This window comes from Pecten maximus, chromosome 3 (genome assembly GCF_902652985.1).
Source record: "Pecten maximus chromosome 3, xPecMax1.1, whole genome shotgun sequence".
Classification (NCBI taxonomy): Eukaryota; Metazoa; Mollusca; class Bivalvia; order Pectinida; family Pectinidae; genus Pecten; species Pecten maximus.
In genome coordinates, this window is record NC_047017.1 from 52,486,090 (window position 1) to 52,506,701 (window position 20,612).

At 35.9% G+C, this 20,612-nt stretch overlaps 1 protein-coding gene across 2 annotated transcripts; it reads right to left on the bottom strand.

Moving 5' to 3' along the window:
- Positions 1 to 10: 10 nt before the first annotated feature.
- On the bottom strand, positions 11 to 19,491 carry LOC117324536 (lipoxygenase homology domain-containing protein 1-like). 2 transcript variants are annotated; one of them, XM_033880449.1, is made up of 13 exons: positions 19,044 to 19,491; positions 18,204 to 18,347; positions 15,756 to 15,826; positions 15,387 to 15,551; positions 14,814 to 14,969; positions 13,335 to 13,506; positions 12,497 to 12,698; positions 12,205 to 12,253; positions 10,858 to 10,996; positions 9,430 to 9,438; positions 2,280 to 2,446; positions 821 to 907; positions 11 to 420 (listed from the first exon to the last, which is right to left on the bottom strand). In XM_033880449.1, the coding sequence occupies exons 1-13, from the start codon at positions 19,288 to 19,290 to the stop codon at positions 58 to 60; spliced, it is 1,971 nt and encodes a 656-aa protein (XP_033736340.1). In that variant the 5' UTR covers positions 19,291 to 19,491; the 3' UTR covers positions 11 to 57. The 2 variants fall into 2 exon arrangements, with proteins under 2 accessions (XP_033736340.1, XP_033736341.1); XM_033880450.1 differs by lacking the exon at positions 9,430 to 9,438.
- Between the last annotated feature and the right edge of the window lie 1,121 nt (positions 19,492 to 20,612).

The window sequence follows — 20,612 nt, forward strand, 5'->3', positions numbered from 1 at the left end:
TCTTCTTTTCGTTTCTCCTTTTGATTTTTCTTTCCTTTTCTATTCTTTCTTCTCTTATCATCCATCAGATTCCTCTTCACTGGATGAATCAGATGAATCAGAACTGGATGAGTCTCGATTTTTCTTATTTTTTCTGGAATCACCTTTTCCCTCACCTCGCCTCACAGAAAGCCTGTTTTCCAGTATTTGATCCTGGGAAGAAGAGCCTCTTCTTTTCGAACTTCTGCCTTGAGAAACTAGATCTTCTCCTGAGCCTCTCCTCAGAGCACTCCGAGGACGGCTTCCCATGTTTTTCATTCCATCTTCTAAGGAATCCAATTCATTCTGTTTCTTTTTCAGCTGTCTTTTCTTCATTTCTAGTTTCACCTTTTTTAGGTATTTCTCCTGTTCTGCTCGATGAATTTGACGGGTTATCTTGATCTGAATATTTCAAAATGACACACCATATCAATCAATTTCATTCCAATTAAAATAAAGGCCTTTGTTAAGTTTTAAATAAATCTGGAAAAAAAAAAATTGAAATTGAAATTAGATTTCATTGTGTGATATGATTTATTATGAAGAGTTCTTAGATTTCTAAAACATAACACACATAAACAGTTGTGAAAATAACTTTGATCTATAAAAATGTTTGGAACAAATCCTCAATCAATTAGAAAATAACATTTAAAAAAAACTTTAGTTGTTTTGCCTGGGTGAATGACATAGATTCCATTAGCAAGCAAACACAATTTCTGGAGTATATGTATGGAAGTCAAGAGAGAGCTATTATTGACTTATAAAATCTGTTAAGAATAGCTGGTCTATTGTCAGTACTTACATAATCTAAGAACCAGCCGGCCCCTACTCCAGCGTTGTCATGGCCTACCAAGATCTTAGTCATGCTTCCCACATCAACTTCTTCCACCTGTGAGAAATTAGAAAATGTTAAAAAAAAACAAGGGACCATAACTCTACTACAGTCAAACCTGTCTATAAAGGCTGCTTGTCAGGAAAACCAAGGGGCCATAACTCTACTACAGTCCAACATGTATATAAAGGCTGCTTGTCAGGAAAACCAAGGGGCCATAACTCTACTACAGTCAAACCTATCTACAAAGGCTAATTGTCAGGAAAACTAAGGGGTCATATAATCCTACTACAGTCAAACCTGTCTATGAAGACTGCTTGTCAGGAAAACCAAGGGGCCATAACTCTACTACAGTCCAACATGTCTATAAAGACTGCTTGTCAGGAAAACCAAGGGGCCATAACTCTACTACAGTCAAACATGTCTATAAAGACTGCGTGTCAAGAAAACCAAGGGGCCATAACTCTACTACAGTCAAACCTGTCTATAAAGACTGCTTGTCAGGAAAACCAAGGGGCCATAACTCTACTACAGTCAAACCTGTCTACAAAGGCTAATTGCCGGGAAAACCAAGGGGCCATAACTCTACTACAGTCAAACCTGTATATAAAGGCTGCTTGTCAAGAAAACCAAGGGGCCATAACTCTACTACAGTCAAACCTGTCTATAAAGACTGCTTGTCAAGAAAACCAAGGGGCCATAACTCTACTACAGTCAAACCTGTCTATAAAGACTGCTTGTCAGGAAAACCAAGGGGCCATAACTCTACTACAGTCAAACCTGTATATAAAGGCTGCTTGTCAAGAAAACCAAGGGGCCATAACTCTACTACAGTCAAACCTGTATATAAAGACTGCTTGTCAGGAAAACCAAGGGGCCATAACTCTACTACAGTCAAACCTGTCTATAAAGGCTGGTCAAATTTTTGAATGTAGATTGGACTGTGATTGCAATCTGAATTCTATCAATAACAGCGGAATACCATATGAATATCTACAAATGTATTAATAGTATTAATGGTAAACAGCAGATCACAGAGGGATCTTGGCACCCACCATTGAAGATCTTTATTGTTTCTATGTCAGACTCATCTTCTCTTCACTAAATTTCCCTTCTTTCTTTTTCTCTTCTTAATAAACTGATAACATAAACAACTGGAAGCTACTGGGAAAGTGAATTTTGAGAATTATTCCTCTAGTACTTTTCAAGATATAGCAATAACATGGATTGTTTACAGACGACGGACCATGGACATCAGGCCATGGACACCAGACCATGGACAACAGACCAAGGACACCAGACCATGGACACCAGACCAAGGACAGGGGAATTCGAATAGCCCACCATTATCAGATGGTCGACACAGAAATGTTTCATCTCTCCAACTTTGTCAATGTATTAAGTTTGATAACACCCAAACTCTACTTACTGTAAAATCATCAGTCATGTCCCTCTCAAAGTTATTCTTTGAGTCATCTAACTTAAGTTTCTTGGTAGATCCCTTTTCACCGTAGATCTTGACGAAGACATTAGCGTCCGTCCCTGCATACCTGACGTTTCCTGTTTTCACTGTTATCTGGTATGTTGTACGAGACCCTGATATACAGTAAACAAAATCAGGAATCAACAAAAAAACATCATCTATCATTGTATTTATTTCTTTTACTTATAAACAAAATAACAGTTGTTCAATTTGCTGTAAGAATTGGGAAAGTAAAGAGGATTTTACATATTAGAACTGATACAAATATAAAAGATTAGTTGATGTGTTTAAGTATCATTTGGAATTGAAAACAAACTTCAAAATATCTTTTTAAGAGAAATGAAATCCTGGCTTTATTGTTTAATTTCTGAAGAGAGCAAGTCAATGTACACTATGTCAATGACCTGGTATTATTGATATAAAATCAGTGTACCGGTATTTCATCAGAATGAATTAAAACTTTGATGATAGTACATATAAAGCATTCCATTTCCACTGACATGCAGACAATCGACTAACAACACATGCACTACTGTCTAATAAACTATCAATAACTAGGTATGTGGTATATAACACAGATAGACCACATACTACAACACTGACGATAGCACTACGGTCTAATAAACTATCAATAACTATGTGGTGTAACACAGATAGACCACATACTACAACACTGACGATAGCATGCCTCTTTTCTATACATACAGGGATTTGATCTATAACAGAGTTTTATGGTACTCATCATAATCTTATTGGGACATACCCCATCACCTTGTCACTAGGACGTAACCCCATTACCTTGTGATTGGGACATACCCCATTACCTTGTCATTGGGACGTACCCCATCATCTTGTCATTGGGACATACCCCATTACCTTGTCATTGGGACGTACCCCATTACCTTGCCATTGAAACATACCCCATTACCTTGCCATTGAAACATACCCCATTACCTTGTCACTAGGACATACCCCATCACCTTGTGATTGGGACATACCCCATTACCTTGTCATTGGACGTACCCCATTACCTTGTCATTGGGACGTACCCCATTACCTTGTCATTGGGACATACCCCATTACCTTGTCACTGGGACAGTACCCCATTCACCTGTGCATTGGGACATACCCCATTACCTTGTCACTAGGACATACCCCATCACCTTGTGATTGGGACATACCCCATTACCTTGTCATTGGGACATACCCCATTACCTTGTCATTGGGACATACCCCATTACCTTGTCATTGGGACATACCCCATTACCTTGTCACTAGGACATACCCCATTACCTTGTCATTGGGACATACCCCATTACCTTGTCACTAGGACATACCCCATTACCTTGTCATTGGGACGTACCCCATTACCTTGTCATTGGGACGTACCCCATTACCTTGTCATTGGGACGTACCCCATTACCTTGTCATTGGGACATACCCATTACCTTGTCATTTGGGACATACCCCATTACCTTGTCATTGGGACTACCCCTATTACCTTGTCATTGGGACCATACCCCATTACCTTGTCATTGGACATACCCCATTACCTTGTCATTGGGACATCCCCATTACCTTTGCATTGGGACATACCCCATTACCTTGTCACTAGGACATACCCCATTACCTTGTCACTAGGACATACCCCATTACCTTGTCATTGGGACATACCCCATTACCTTGTCACTGGGACGTACCCCATTACCTTGTCACTAGGACGTACCCCATTACCTTGTCATTGGGACATACCCCATTACCTTGTCACTAGGACGTACCCCATTACCTTGTCACTAGGACATACCCATTACCTTGTCATTGGGACATACCCATTACCTTGTCATTGGGACGTACCCCATTACCTTGTCACTAGGACATACCCCATTACCTTGTCACTAGGACATACCCATACCTTGTCATTGGGGACATACCCATTACCTTGTCACTGGGACGTACCCCATTACCTTGTCACTAGGACATACCCCATTACCTTGTCATTGGGACATACCCCATTACCTTGTCATTGGGACGTACCCCATTACCTTGTCATTGGGACGTACCCCATTACCTTGTCATTGGGACGTACCCCATTACCTTGTGATTGGGACATACCCCATTACCTTGTCATTGGGACGTACCCCATTACCTTGTCATTGGGACGTACCCCATTACCTTGTCATTGGGACATACCCCATTACCTTGTCATTGGGACATACCCCATTACCTTGTCATTGGGACATACCCCATTACCTTGTCACTAGGACATACCCCATCCCCTTGTCACTAGGACGTACCCCATTACCTTGTCATTGGGACGTACCCCATTACCTTGTCATTGGGACATACCCCATTACCTTGTCATTGGGACATACCCCATTACCTTGTCATTGGGACATACCCCATTACCTTGTCATTGGGACATACCCCATTACCTTGTCACTATGACATACCCCATTACTTTGTCTTTGGGACATATACCCCAAGTGATTCAATAATAATAAACAAAAGCAAATTTGTCAAATAAATCAATGAATGACAGATTAATTTAGATATTATCCTTAAATAAAGCAATATGTTTTGATAAAGGGGGGGGGGGGGGATGTCAGCACATGAGCTATGTGTAATGGGTAAACAGTGATGTGATGGACCATACCTCACAGAAACAAAGGGAGATAATGCATTAGGAGACTGATTACCTGATCAGTTACCGTGGTAAATCATGCTACTGTCTATTTCTTAAAAACATGACAAAAGTAAAAAACTAAAACTTTATTGCTGAATAACAATAACAAATTCAGGAATGTAAAAAAAAATAAATAAAAAGACAGGGCAGCACCTAAAAACAATCTAAAGATTTGTCAAAATTACGTTTTTGTTGAACTGGAACAATGTTGCCTGAAAAGAAATATACTATACAAACACTTGTGTTAATGTCACCACAAATGTCACTGATCCAATACTGCATTTTATTTCTTTGATAATCAAGGTTTGGTAAACTATGTTATATTTTCCAGTGGTTTTGAAAATAAAAGTAAAAAAAGTGGATTTCATAACTGACACATAAATGTCCGTTGGCAACACATTTCAATCATTATAAAATGTCAATCCTAGGCAATTCAAAGTGATGTGTATTTTAAAATATCAATCTAGAGTATAACAGCGAATTTATCAATTTGCTAGGAATTCAGAACAGGTAAGTCAACTGTAACAAAAAGTCTACCTGTCTTGTGGTCTATCATGACATGTCTAACATGACAGGTCTATAACGTGACAGGTCTATAACGTGACAGGTCTATAACGTGACAGGTCTATAACGTGACAGGTCTATAACGTGACAGGTCTATAACATGACAGGTCTATAATGTGACAGGTATATAACATGACAGGTCTATAACATGACAGGTCTATAACATGACAGGTCTATAACGAGACAGGTCTATAATGTGACAGGTATATAACATGACAGGTCTATAACGTGACAGGTCTATAACATGACAGGTCTATAACGTGACAGGTCTATAACATGACAGGTCTATAACGTGACAGGTCTATAACGTGACAGGTATATAACATGACAGGTCTATAACGTGACAGGTCTATAACATGACAGGTCTATAACGTGACAGGTCTATAACATGACAGGTCTATAACGTGACAGGTCTATAACGTGACAGGTCTATAACATGACAGGTCTATAACATGACAGGTCTATAACATGACAGGTCTATAACGTGACAGGTCTATAACGTGACAGGTCTATAACATGACAGGTCTATAACGTGACAGGTCTATAACGTGACAGGTCTATATATAACATGACAGGTCTATAACATGACAGGTCTATATATAACGTGACAGGTCTATAACATGACAGGTCTATAACGTGACAGGTCTATAACGTGACAGGTCTATATATAACATGACAGGTCTATAACATGACAGGTCTATATATAACATGACAGGTCTATATATAACATGACAGGTCTATAACGTGACAGGTCTATAACATGACAGGTCTATAACGTGACAGGTCCATGACAGGTCTATAACGTGACAGGTCTATAACATGACAGGTCTATAACATGACATGACAGGTCTAACATGACAGGTCTATAACATGACAGGTCTATAACGTGACATGTCTATAACGTGACAGGTCTATAACATGACAGGTCTATAACGTGACATGTCTATAACGTGACAGGTCTATAACATGACAGGTCTATAACGTGACAGGTCTATAACGTGACAGGTCTATAACATGACATGTCTATAACGTGACAGGTCTATAACATGACAGGTCTATAACATGACAGGTCTATAACGTGACAGGTCTATAACGTGACAGGTCTATAACGTGACAGGTCTATAACATGACAGGTCTATAACATGACAGGTCTATAACGTGACAGGTCTATAACATGACAGGTCTATAACGTGACAGGTCTATAACGTGACAGGTCTATAACGTGACAGGTCTATAACGTGACAGGTCTATAACGTGACAGGTCTATAACATGACATGTCTATAACGTGACAGGTCTATAACATGACAGGTCTATAACGTGACAGGTCTATAACATGACAGGTCTATAACATGACAGGTCTATAACGTGACAGGTCTATAACATGACAGGTCTATAACATGACATGTCTATAACGTGACAGGTCTATAACATGACAGGTCTATAATGTGACGGGTCTATAACGTGACAGGTCTATAACATGACAGGTCTATAACATGACAGGTATATAACATGACAGGTCTATAACATGACAGGTCTATAACATGACAGGTCTATAACATGACAGGTCTATAATGTGACAGGTCTATAACATGACAGGTCTATAACGTGACAGGTCTATAATGTGACAGGTCTATAATGTGACAGGTCTATAACATGACAGGTCTATAACATGACAGGTCTATAACGTGACAGGTCTATAACATGACAGGTCTATAACGTGACAGGTCTATAACGTGACAGGTCTATAACATGACATGTCTATAATGTGACAGGTCTATAACATGACAGGTCTATAACGTGACAGGTCTATAATGTGACAGGTCTATAACATGACAGGTCTATAACATGACAGGTCTATAACGTGACAGGTCTATAACGTGACAGGTTATTGTGACATGTCTATAACGTGACAGGTCTATAACATGACAGGTTATTGTGACAGGTCTATAACATGACAGGTCTATAACGTGACAGGTCTATAACATGACAGGTCTATAACATGACAGGTCTATAACGTGACAGGTCTATAACGTGACAGGTCTATAACATGACAGGTCTATAACGTGACAGGTCTATAAAGTGACAGGTCTATAGCATGACAGGTCTATAACGTGACAGGTCTAATATGACAGGTCTATAACGTGACAGGTCTATAATGTGACAGGTCTATAACGTGACAAGTCTATAACGTGACAGGTCTATAACGTGACAAGTCTATAACGTGACAGGTCTATAACATGACAGGTCTAACATGACAGGTCTATAACGTGACAGGTCTATAACGTGACAGGTCTATAACATGACAGGTCTATAACGTGACAGGTCTATAACATGACAGGTCTATAACATGACAGGTCTATAATGTGACAGGTCTATAATGTGACAGGTCTATAACGTGACAGGTCTATATATAACGTGACAGGTCTATAACATGACAGGTCTACAACATGACAGGTCTATAACATGACAGGTCTATAATGTGACAGGTCTAACATGACAGGTCTATAACGTGACAGGTCTATAACGTGACAGGTCTATAACATGACAGGTCTATAACGTGACAGGTCTATAACGTGACAGGTCTATAACGTGACAGGTCTATAACATGACAGGTCTATAACGTGACAGGTCTAACATGACAGGTCTATAACATGACAGGTCTATAACATGACAGGTCTATAACATGACAGGTCTATAACGTGACAGGTCTAACATGACAGGTCTATAACGTGACAGGTCTAACATGACAGGTCTATAACATGACAGGTCTATAACACGACAGGTCTATAACGTGACAGGTCTATAACGTGACAGGTCTATAACATGACAGGTCTATAACATGACAGGTCTATAACGTGACAGGTCTATAACATGACAGGTCTATAACATGACAGGTCTATAGTGACTGGTCTATAACATGACAGGTCTATAATGTGACTGGTCTATAACGTGACAGGTCTATAACATGACAAGTATATAATGTGACAGGTCTATAACGTGACAGGTCTATAACGTGACAGGTCTATAACATGACAAGTATATAACGTGACAGGTCTATAACGTGACAGGTCTCTAACGTGACAGGTCTATAACGTGACAGGTCTATTGTGACAGGTCTAACATGATGGGCCTAAAGTGACAGGTCTAACGTGATGGGCCTAATGTGACTGGCCTAAAGTGATGAGCCTAATGTGACGGGTCTAAGGTGATGGGTTTAACGTCATTGGTCTGACGTGACAGGCATGTTTTTTTTTTAAAAAGCAATATGCAATACAGGACAGTGAACAGTCAGTGAAATAGTTCATGACACAGGGGTTTTTATATATTTTGGGAGAATTTTGAATATAGTAATCAGTTCTGTAATCTACAGCCTTGATGTTTGGACAGCCACAGTATATTTTAGCCCCTGTGTTTTACATTGTGTTGTATCCTGAACAATCTTAACACAATATTTCAACAAGCATTCATCATAACAAATCTTCTAGTCTGAAGACATTTTAATATGACTTGGACCATCACCCGGGGAATTGTGCTGGTGGACATCAGGTGTTTGTGATGTAGATGTTATAAACATATCTATCAATATATATTGATCATTTTGTTCCCAATATTAGTACAGTGACATGTGTTCCCTCCCATTATTTTCTCACCAGTATAATAAAGTTGTTTTTATAAGATACCATGCTACCAACCGCCATCATTAAAAAACTATGTTTGTAAATATACAAATATATCCAGAAACTGCATCTACATCACATGTGATGACATTTAACTTAAGTGTAACTGTATAACAGTGTAGCTGTATTACAGTGTAAAACGGAACAACACACATGGACGTAATACTTTACCTCTTCCATCTGTAAACACAACATTGTATAGTATATACTTAACACACTGTGTCGAGTTCAAAATCTAACTATTTTTAACTGAGAAAATGTTCCTTTTCTCAGAAAATTACAATCTTGTGAAATATTTTTACAAAATGTCTTGATATTATCTATTTATCTATTTATTTTTATTTTTTTTAAATCAGTTTGTTGTATGCAATAAGGATTTGATCTAGGCTTTATATTATATCCTGATACATGTATATGACCTAAAGTGAACTTTGACCCAGGTGGGAAAGAAGAAAAAATATGCCAAGACACAATATCCCTTATTGCCATTTCCTCTGAATTGCTATGACGACCAGTTTTGTTATGACCTTGACCTTTATTTAAGCACCTACTGTGATTGTTGAATATTATGATGTATTGTGCTTCTGCATTTCAAAAATAACTAATAATTCTCAGTCCAATATGATGAAATAATGTCCGAATTCAATTAATTCAAATATCTAAAAAAAAAATTATCTTCTATCATCATGGGATTTTAATGATTTCATATAACAGTTTAATTCACAGTATCTAACAGTTGTTTATTTTTTATCACTAACTGATTTATTCAACATCATAAAACTTTTCAAATTAATTGTATTTTCTTTAAAAAAAAATATTTAAAAAAAAACTGTGATTGATCTCTTATTTCCATTTCTAAATTTTCTAAAATTAAATTCTTAAACATTAATTTTACTATTTCTAAATGAATAGGTCTTCTAAGAAAATGATCAGATCTTTTAACACAAGCCTTTATCTATAAATATTTCCACATACATTGTATATACATGTACATAGTTAGTTATTGATTGCTCATTAAAGTACCGTGTAATTAGATGACAATATTTGGTCACTCACACAGTGTAGATGATTTACAGTAACGTGCCAAAAGTATTCGGTCAGGCAATATTTTTACTATAATATATTTCATGCTATTTTGACAAATATTCAATTAATTTTTACCACTTCGTTTTTTCAACAGAATTTATTGAAATTTAACATACATGTAAATAATTATTTGCTGTTTCCTCTGATAATATTTGCATAAATTTCTGTAGCTGATTTCAAGAAATATTGCATGTTTAAGTTCTAAAAAAAGTAGCAATGAAACTATTGAGTAAGAATAAAGAACAAAGTGACGTCACACTTCGGGCAACATGCTTATATATATCTATTTTAGGAAAATTAAGCAGCGGAAAAGTATGTCGAAAATTTCAGGTGAATGAGCTAACAATTGTCTACTAGTGTATGGAATTACAAGAAAATACATTGAAAAACGAAGTCATAAAAAATTATTGAAAATTTGTTAAAATGCATAAAATATATAGTAAGAATATTATGTGACCGAATACTTTTGGCACGTTACTGTACATTTTTATGTAAGGGAAAGTAAATATCTACCTGAGGTGAGCTCTTTGGGAAGAAATTTCTGTGCCTTGATATCACGGTAGAGTTTACCATCGCCAACATCTTTACCGATCCATCCATTGTATAGGAAATAGTACTTCTGAGCTCTGTTGGAGCTGAGGAAAACTTCAATCTTTAAGTGGAAAAAAAAGTAGATTAGTATCAAATCTTCAATATCAAAGCTCACACTTCTTCATGGACTAGATGCGACATATTTTCCATATTTTTCCAGAAAAATAATGATTATCATTGTCATTTCAAAATTCATAAATTGTTATGACAATAAATATTTGTAAGATATTAGAGATCTGTTTCAACCGATACACAGAATATATTGCTTTTATCAGATTTATAAATGCATCTTGTAGATGATTTTTTCAGATGTATGTGAGACCTATGAGGAGACTTGAGGGGTTTGTGGTAATTGGTTAACAAATTAAAATCTACCCATATCACAAAGACATCTATTGTAGAATTTCATGATCCGACTTCCAGAAGAAAATGGAGAGAAAATTTGCTAGTGTTGCATATATACACAAGGCATTTTACTTGGATAGTTTTCTGATCATTTCCATTCAAACAGAAATTTTAATACCACTTAAATTCATATCATAAATATAACCAGACTAAGTATCCGACTTTAGAGCCGTTTTGTGACATTCTGTAAACCTGAAAATCCAACAGGTACATTCTAGTTTCAACTGTGAACTTAACACCAGGTACAATTAAATAATTCTAGTTTCAACTGTGAGCATAACACCAGGTACATTCTAGTTTCAACTGTGAGCACAACACATACAAAAATATTTGTATTGTGATGAATTGATGGAACCCAAAACTGGTGTGGCACTTTTTTCTATCAAAAACATAAACTAAATGATAATAAACATCATGCATAAAACAATTTTCCAGTAGTTTGGTGATCATGCACTTTGTGTTTAGACGTGAGCCTTAGGATGAAGCAGCAGTTCTATAACTATACCTGTAGGTGAGGAAAGGTTATCATGCTAAGTACATACCTTCAGATCTAGAAATACTGGCTGTTCAGTAACATATTATACAGGAAATCATAAGTTACATGGTATTATCAATTAATTCCAATCTTACATTAACTTCCAACATTATAGATGTATACATTGTACACAAATATATGTATTCTGTATGACATATACATATTTTAAGAAAATAAAAAGCTTTCTAGATGATCTACCAAATTCTACCTGTTCCATCAATCACTAATTCATTTATTTACATGTACATATATACATAACTAAGTATACCTACATTGCTATCAATCACTAATTCATTTATTTACATGTATACATAACTTAGTATACCTACATTGCTAAGATACCAACTTGAGGCAAACCCTTTGTCATCATGTTCAATCCTAGAAAACAAAATTAAAATGTATTACAGATTAAACTAAAACTTTTATTTTATTCATCCGTCACAGGTATTTTTTTAAGATATTCATTTTTATATTGACAAAACAGAATCTGAATGTACATGTGTTTGTTTGTATGTGTTTGTTTGTATACATGTGTTTGTTTGTATGTGTTTGTTTGTATACATGTGTTTGTACATGTACATGTTTGGTCCAAAACAATCATGTATTCCATTGAGTTTATACCTTAGTTTCCTAAGATCTCCCAGAGATGGCATTGCGACTGCGAATACATCAGACTTTCCCTTCTCGAATGCCTTCTTCCCTGATGTTTTGTCGACCAGAAGGATTTTCTTGCTCTCGCCCTGTGACCCATACAGAGTGACGAAGATGTTGGCATCAGTCCCGGACATCATCTTCTTCCCCGTCGTTACCGTTATAACATATTCTGAATAACAAGGTTTTTTTCTGAATATAATTGCATATCGACATGCAATCATCACATAATGATTGCCCATATAGACTTAGATAAAAATATAGACTTAGATAAAAAGTTGTGATGACTGGTAGACCTTTAAGGAGGGTGGTTCCATAGGCTTTTCCTGTTGCTCAATTCATATTCTATCTAAGATATGAACAATAGAATATTCTTAAGTGAAAAATGCTGAATGTTAACTTTATATACAGTGTACTACTCTTTTGGGGCCTTGGCTCCATTATTTTTAAGGAGTGGAATGTGACATACTGTCACATGAGCTGACCGAGTCAGTTGTTGTAACACTCTAGTATGTATGGTTTATAAGTGATAATACCTCTAGCCAATTATTATTATCATATTCCTAATGGCCATCAACACTTAATTGGTCAATAGGGCGAACAGATGGCGAGGAAAAGGGTATTAAACTAAACAACATCAAACAAAGGAAACATGTATAAATACAAAATATGTCAAAAAAAAAAAAAAAAAAGTACTGGTACATACAAATATAAAAAGTTAAATGTAGCCATTGCTATGCAACCTCAAGCCAAGTTTGCAGCAAGAACTAAGATGACTTTTCATCACTGTGAGAAATTATTATCTTACCTTCCTGAGGAATCTGTTTCTCCTCTCCCATCAGATCCCGCTTCATACAGTAGTCCGGGATGTGTAGAGAGAGCCAGTTCTTACAGTAGAATGTCCACTCTTGTCCAGTCTTCATGTCCGTAACATTTATTTTCTCTAAATACCATGAATGTTTTTTCTCCATACCATCATGCTGTCAACAAACCCAAAACAAGTGCAATCAATGATTGCGAAAGCTCACCGGTGGCAGCAATCACACTATGCATTCATTTTTTATGTATGTATAAGCATGTCATTTTGAAATTGTATGTCACATAATATCGCTCCTAGACCTCTAATGGATGTATAAACCAATTTAGAAGGGCATGAGGTGTATACTTTTGGACTTACAAGCTTTCCAAAAACTTACTCCAAAAACTTTAATGTGGGTTTTGGTGCTAAAAAAGTTAAGTCCACAAAATGGTAAAATGCGAAAAAATCACAATATTTTTCTGCATGATTTTGCCATAACATCACTCCTAGACCTCTAATGAATGTATAAACCAAATTAGAAGGGCAGGAGGTGTATATTTATGGACTTACAAGCTTTCCAAAAACTTACCCCAAAAACTTTAAAGTTTTGGGGTGGGACGCCGACGCCGACGCCGACGCCTGGGTGACAGCATTAGCTCTCAGTTACTCGTAACCGGTGAGCTAATAACATCTATTACCCGGTAACAATGGCCTGGACTGGGCGCGTCAGTGTCTGTGGTGTATCATTCAAAAGATATTGTTGGAAACACAGTTCCACAACAACACATCATACACACACATGATTAAGGAGTACAATGTATAGCGTAACAAATACATGTATACAAATGTATTTATTTTCTTTCTATTTCAAGTGAATTTTGTATCAGTTATATATGGGAAGGTTCATCATCATTTTGAATTTTGACTCAAAACAATACTGCACATGAGTTTGTAAAACAAAATGAATCTGAACACGAGTTTACAAAGAAAATAAACTACATGTGATGGGTGGATCTCCAGTTAGGACCTAGGCATTTTTATTTTCCAATGTTGACATTTGAAATTAAATCATTGTTTTCACTTTAGCTTCCTGAGTTGTACTATATATGTAAATGTTCTTTAGTAGAAAAATATATGAAGTGATATCTCAGATCTCGGTAGTACAATCATTGTTTTTCTCTCCGCGTTGCTTACCTCAATAGTGACCATGATATCTCAGATCTCGGTAGTACAATCATTCTGTTGTTTCTCTCTCCGCGTTGCTTACCTCAATATAGTGACCATGATATCTCAGATCTCGGTAGTACAATCATTCTGTTGTTTCTCTCTCCGCGTTGCTTACCTCAATAGTGACCATGATATCTCAGATCTCGGTAGTACAATCATTCTGTTGTTTTTCTCTCCGCGTTGCTTACCTCAATAGTGACCATGATATATCAGATCTCGGTAGTACAATCATTCTGTTGTTTCTCTCTCCGCGTCACTTACCTCAATAGTGACCATGCGTAATACTCCTAATCTTGGCCCCTTTAGGTAAAAGGTTTCTTTTGTATTCATCATGAAGCAGAAGTTAGATGACCCTCTACCTTTGGTCAGTTTGGTCTTGTCTAGAACCTCTTTGTCTCCCACAATGGTAATCGACACCTGAAATAAATGATCATTGATACTCCAGTTCAGTCTGGTCAATTGGTTTGGTTTTTAGGGGGAGGGGTTGTTGTTGTTGTTGGGGGCGGGGGGGCATATGCTACTACTGTTGTTCTAATCTAATAAATCAAAATTTTCAAACAAAAATTAAATAGTTGGAATCATGACAAAAGCTTTTAAATGCACTCATGACTATAATGACATAGCATACAATCCTAATTTCTGTTTAAGCAGAAAAATAATAAATGTCCCATTTATACTTTTGTACAGTTTTTCATGTTTTAGGTCAGAACATTACTAGAAAATATATCCTCATCATAAAGAAAATTCTACAAAACAAATTTCCATAATGTAGGTTAAATTAATCTTTCATTGCATGATGACCATCAGAATTATAACTTTTAGTAATAACCTTACATTAGCGGTAGTCCCAGCCAATTCAATGTCTCCGGTATAAACATCAACTTTATAGAGATTTTCATGAACAGGGATTCTTTCTTCTTCCTCATTCTTCTTCTTCACTCTTGGACGAGGAGCAATATATTCAATTTTAGGGCGTGCTGTCACTGGACGTTTCTTCCTCTGATGTGTGTAGTAACAACAAAATGTTAAAATATCATCAAATTATCATAAATATTTCTGTGAAAACAAGAAGTTTTAAATCCCTATTCATATCAATAAATAACAATAAGTTTTTTTACCATTATACATATAGCAAGAGTTATAAATACTCTAATCATTGAGTAACACAAGTTGAAGAATATCTTTCTCTTTGAAACAACTAACCTGAAGCAGCATATGTCGTTCATGTTCCTCCATAGTAGAACAAAAATAACAGAACTTGTTGACATATTTTCCTGAAAGGAAACAAGAAATATAATTATCTAGGATCACAACTTATACTAGTACTAATGATTATTCATAATATACTCTCAAACATTTGTATCAATGTTTTAAGTTATCCAAAGTTTACAATTAAACCTTTACAACTACATTACAAAGGTCATCAGACAGCCAGTACCACTAATTAACGCATTTCTACTTGCAAAAAATAAAAATCTTCAGATAATCTTTAATTAAATCTTGGATAAAATTTTATCAGCATATTGTACTATAGTGATAACTTATATCTAAAGCAAATATTAAATTTTTATTCAAGAAATTATGTATAACATCCAAGTCTGATTCAACTATCAACATCATACTCACATATTAAGATATAGATATATATTATATATACAAAATGTATAAAACAACCTTAAATTTCATACTGACTTGAATAACAAAACAACAATTCATCAGGAAAATATATATCTCAATAAAACCCTACATTGAAATAAATATATATTTTACTTAATATGATATGAATTTACTTAAGGTAATTGTTTTATCATAAGTACATGCAGTATTTATGATAGAGTGGGGGACATAATTTTGCACAATTTTGGTATGTATTTAAATACATTCCATCAAATTAATTTCAAATTGAGAAAGAAAACCTAACACTTCACTTAGATGTACAAATGCTTCGTAACTTACAAGTGTGTAACCTGATGTGCATATGTATATCACTGCACATGGGAGCTGTTGTTAACATGTGTTTATTTCTGAATTTGTAGTTTTGCACACCCACCTAACTCCACCTTTAATTTTGTTTATAAAAATAGCTTTCAACCAATTTGTAGGCAAACAACATCTTAAAGTAAGATTAAGCCCAATGCCATGATTGAAATAATCTTTAAAAACAGAAAAGTTGTGAATATGGAAAGTGTCGATTTACTGCCATATTGGCATATATCTGCTTTAAATGATATGGCAGCTCCCTAGTGAGGTAATGTAAACAAGCCAATATGTATTGCAGTTTTTATTATGTTTTGATCAAAGGATATATATTTTCCCTAAATATGTGCAAATGCATATTCCAATCAACCACTGGGATTAATTGTTTTAAATAAGACATTTAATCATCTGATACCAATCTTATTGCAAGAGATCTAGAGTCATAACTTTTTATCAGTCGAATTCTGTTTTCATTACAAACTTAATCTGAAAAGATTATATCTAAAATGGCAAAATTTCAGTGAAAGTCTGGCATTTGTCAGCATATAAACAAAAGAGCATTGTCATCGACCACATAGAGGAAAAACTAAAAAAATTGCCAGGTGTGCAAATTTACATACCCTTGCTCTATGCATGTAAAAATATCTTGTCACCCTGTGTAGTCTCTTTGTTGCTAAGCTGCATATTTGTTAGAGAATTATGTTGGGTACTTTAAAGCCACATACTCCTAAAGAAACATATATCAATGTTTACATTTTGAGCTTTTTACAGTTTTTGGACTTGATACATACCTAACAGATTATCGTGAATCAGAAACTGAAAGAAAATGTGTATTTATGAAAGTATACGGGGAATTCCCAAAAATAATAACTGTGGATGCTGGACCAAGTTTCTCTGAAAATTAGTCCCACAATGCAACGGCGGGTTTTACAGTCCATACAAAATGGCAGAACGCCAAAAGCATGGACCTGCGAGAACGCAGACATATTCTGCTAAATAAAAGACGCAAAAGTATGTCGAATCGGCAAAACCCGAGTATTTCCTTAGGAAAGGAAATTATTCATTGGAACTTAGCGAGAGAAGAAAAGGGAATAGACTCGAAGGATTGCTGGTTAGCTTTTGAACATAGTCAACTTCACTGGTCTACAATTGATCGATGTTTTGTTGTATGTATATTGCTACATTTTAAAATTAAGTATTTCGATGTAAACTATGTTTGTTTATTTTGTTCAGTTAACTGGGTATTACGCGAATATTCTGTTAACATGTTTAAATGAAAGCGCATTATTAGACAAAGTTCATGTATGCTCGATATGTAAACAACGGCCATGTGTGTAGCTTATGTGCAGTGTTTGTTGTTATAGCCTTGTTCTCGGCTCCGTGACAAATCTCGCGATAAATATAAATGCGGCGAGTTATTTTTATACACTGATGTCTCAAGGACCATCACCCCCCCCCCCCCCCCCCCCCCCAGTCAAGCGTCCAGGCCCGTGGTCATTTTAATGTTAGGAGAGCGTGAATGAGCATCTTGGATTGCCATTAATACATGTGTGCAACTTGAATTTGTTGTTGTTGAATAGGTTGTTTGGGAGTATGTGGCTTTAACAGTAAAAATACATAGACTACATGAGGTTTATAATTGTGCAGCAGTAGTATAGGTTTTCCTGTTGTCACCTCCATAATTCTGAGCTATAACAGACTCTGTCTCCATGTCCTCTGTAATCAATCCTGGTTTTTTGAGATTGTCTAATACTGCAGAACTGGTAAACATCACATTGGTATCATGCCATGCGGTATGGACAGGCGAATCTTTGGCAGCTGTAGATGATAAAAAAATTGTTTCATGGACAAACATAAACTTCTTGCAGTTGATAATTGACAGTTCTTATGATCACTGTCCTATATATAAACCATGTGCACAGCTAATTAAAAAGCATTATAGCTAATATTAAAATCACCAAAACCTTATTAATTGTAGGCATTAGTGTAATATTTCCAATACTTGATTATCTATGTTTAGGTGAACTCTTTGCATAATTACTGACATCCGTGTGATCATTGGACTGGTTTGTTTTTCTATAAACATACTCATATATCTGATTTTATCCTACAACTGCCACCGCATTGTCGGAATACACCCACCATATATAGTTTTGCTATATACGGCAGTGACGGCAAACATCTGTATTTTGGAATCTTAGCACGTGCGTCTATTCAATAAGTCTACTACTAAATAAGTGAAAAAACATTTAATAGGCGAACATATTTGGATTATTATTGATACAATTTCACTTCAAAATGACCATTTTTTATGACTGTTAATTGCAGGATGAATAGAATACATGGTCAGTGTCTTAAAATATAAGCTGTATTTTTGGCTTGGGACAGAAAGATGGCTCACCAATTTTGTCTTTCTTTACCCTCGCCAAAATACAGCTTATATCTTAAGACATTGACCATGTATCCTCTATACATATTCTACAGTACTGGTAGCTATCTGTACCCGAGATTTACCTTTTTTCGCCGGTACTGCCTCGTCTGTTTGTAAGACGTATTTCATTCTTGGTCCTTTTATATTCATGGATTCCTTCAAGAGCTCCTTGTTAATTTGTGTATTATGACACAGCGCCTGAATATCGTCTCCATACAACTGTGTATCGAATGTACCCGCCCAAGTATCAACATATCGCTGTTTTGGTTCCCCGAAATCTACAGATGTAGGTCGGTGTCGGCGTCTATGAACGACTTCATGTCGGGCCATTGTTAAAATCTAAGTCCGATGATTATGTAATATTTAACTCTGTTAACTTTTTAAACCGGTATCAGAAAAAGAACGTTTTTCATTTGCCTGGCACGAAGTTTGCTAATGTTGCCGCCATCTTGTTTGTTGTAACCACAGGAACTTATGCCGGAAATGAGCTGTAAAAATCGGGCACCTGCTTAATATATATGATAGAAGTTATGCGACACAACCAATATGATATTAAAGAGCATGACGTTTCGATGACTACACTGTCACCTTCATCAGACTAATGACCAATGTGAAACGTACTAGCACTGTCTAATGTAGTGTCCGAGATGGTAGAAGATTCCATCTACTCTGAAAGATGTTTCGTCTTAATACGATTCTATTGACACAAAGTGCAAATATATTGTGACGAGATGGTAAACGTAGCTCTCGCACATCTATGACCAGGGCCAGTTGTTCAAAAGGGGATTAGGAAATTCTGATAAAATCATTTCTGGTAAAACAAACTTAACACATGTGACAATTTCATGAAACGATAACACCCGCCAGTTTCTTAATACAGTAACACACACTCAGGTTTTGAATTTAAGAATAAAGAAGCAAGATACAAGACACTTTACGTCGAATACACGGAGTAACATATAGGGTACGTTAAACTCGAAAGAGCTTGTATTTCGACAAACATAAATCAAAAATAGATATACATTTGTAGGCCTACAACCAACAACATAAATATAAATGATAATAATAATAAAATATTTCATTTACGTGTCGCACATATTTTACAACATTTTTTTTCACAAAACTCGACAAATATATTTGTAAAACATGCCCAGCCAAATCTGACTTACGAGACACTTAAGGTCCAGAATATATATATATATATTATAAATAAACATGCAAAATATAGAACCTATATACGAGGGTGGGAGAAGTGCAAGAGTGGTTGGGCCAATCCCTACCGACAAGTTGCACAACCCTATCCTCGTCATCACAATATCAATAATTATCTGATAAATTATACCAAAATATAATACTTTACAGAATATTTGTGCTTTAAAATGCAATGAAGGAAGAGCGATAGTGGTTTGGGAGCCCCCTACTGACAAGTCGCCATACCATCACCAATACATCAATTGGAACACATTAATTACAGACATAATACAGATAAAATACCTAATATGTAGCAATTGTATCACAGTCTATAACGTCTCATTTTCATAAAAAGGAAGATTGACCGAGCTAAAGGAGGTTACAGCGATTCCTCATTCATAATAAAAATAAATTTATCTTTGCAATTCATGGAAACAAATGAATCATCTAAAATACTTGCT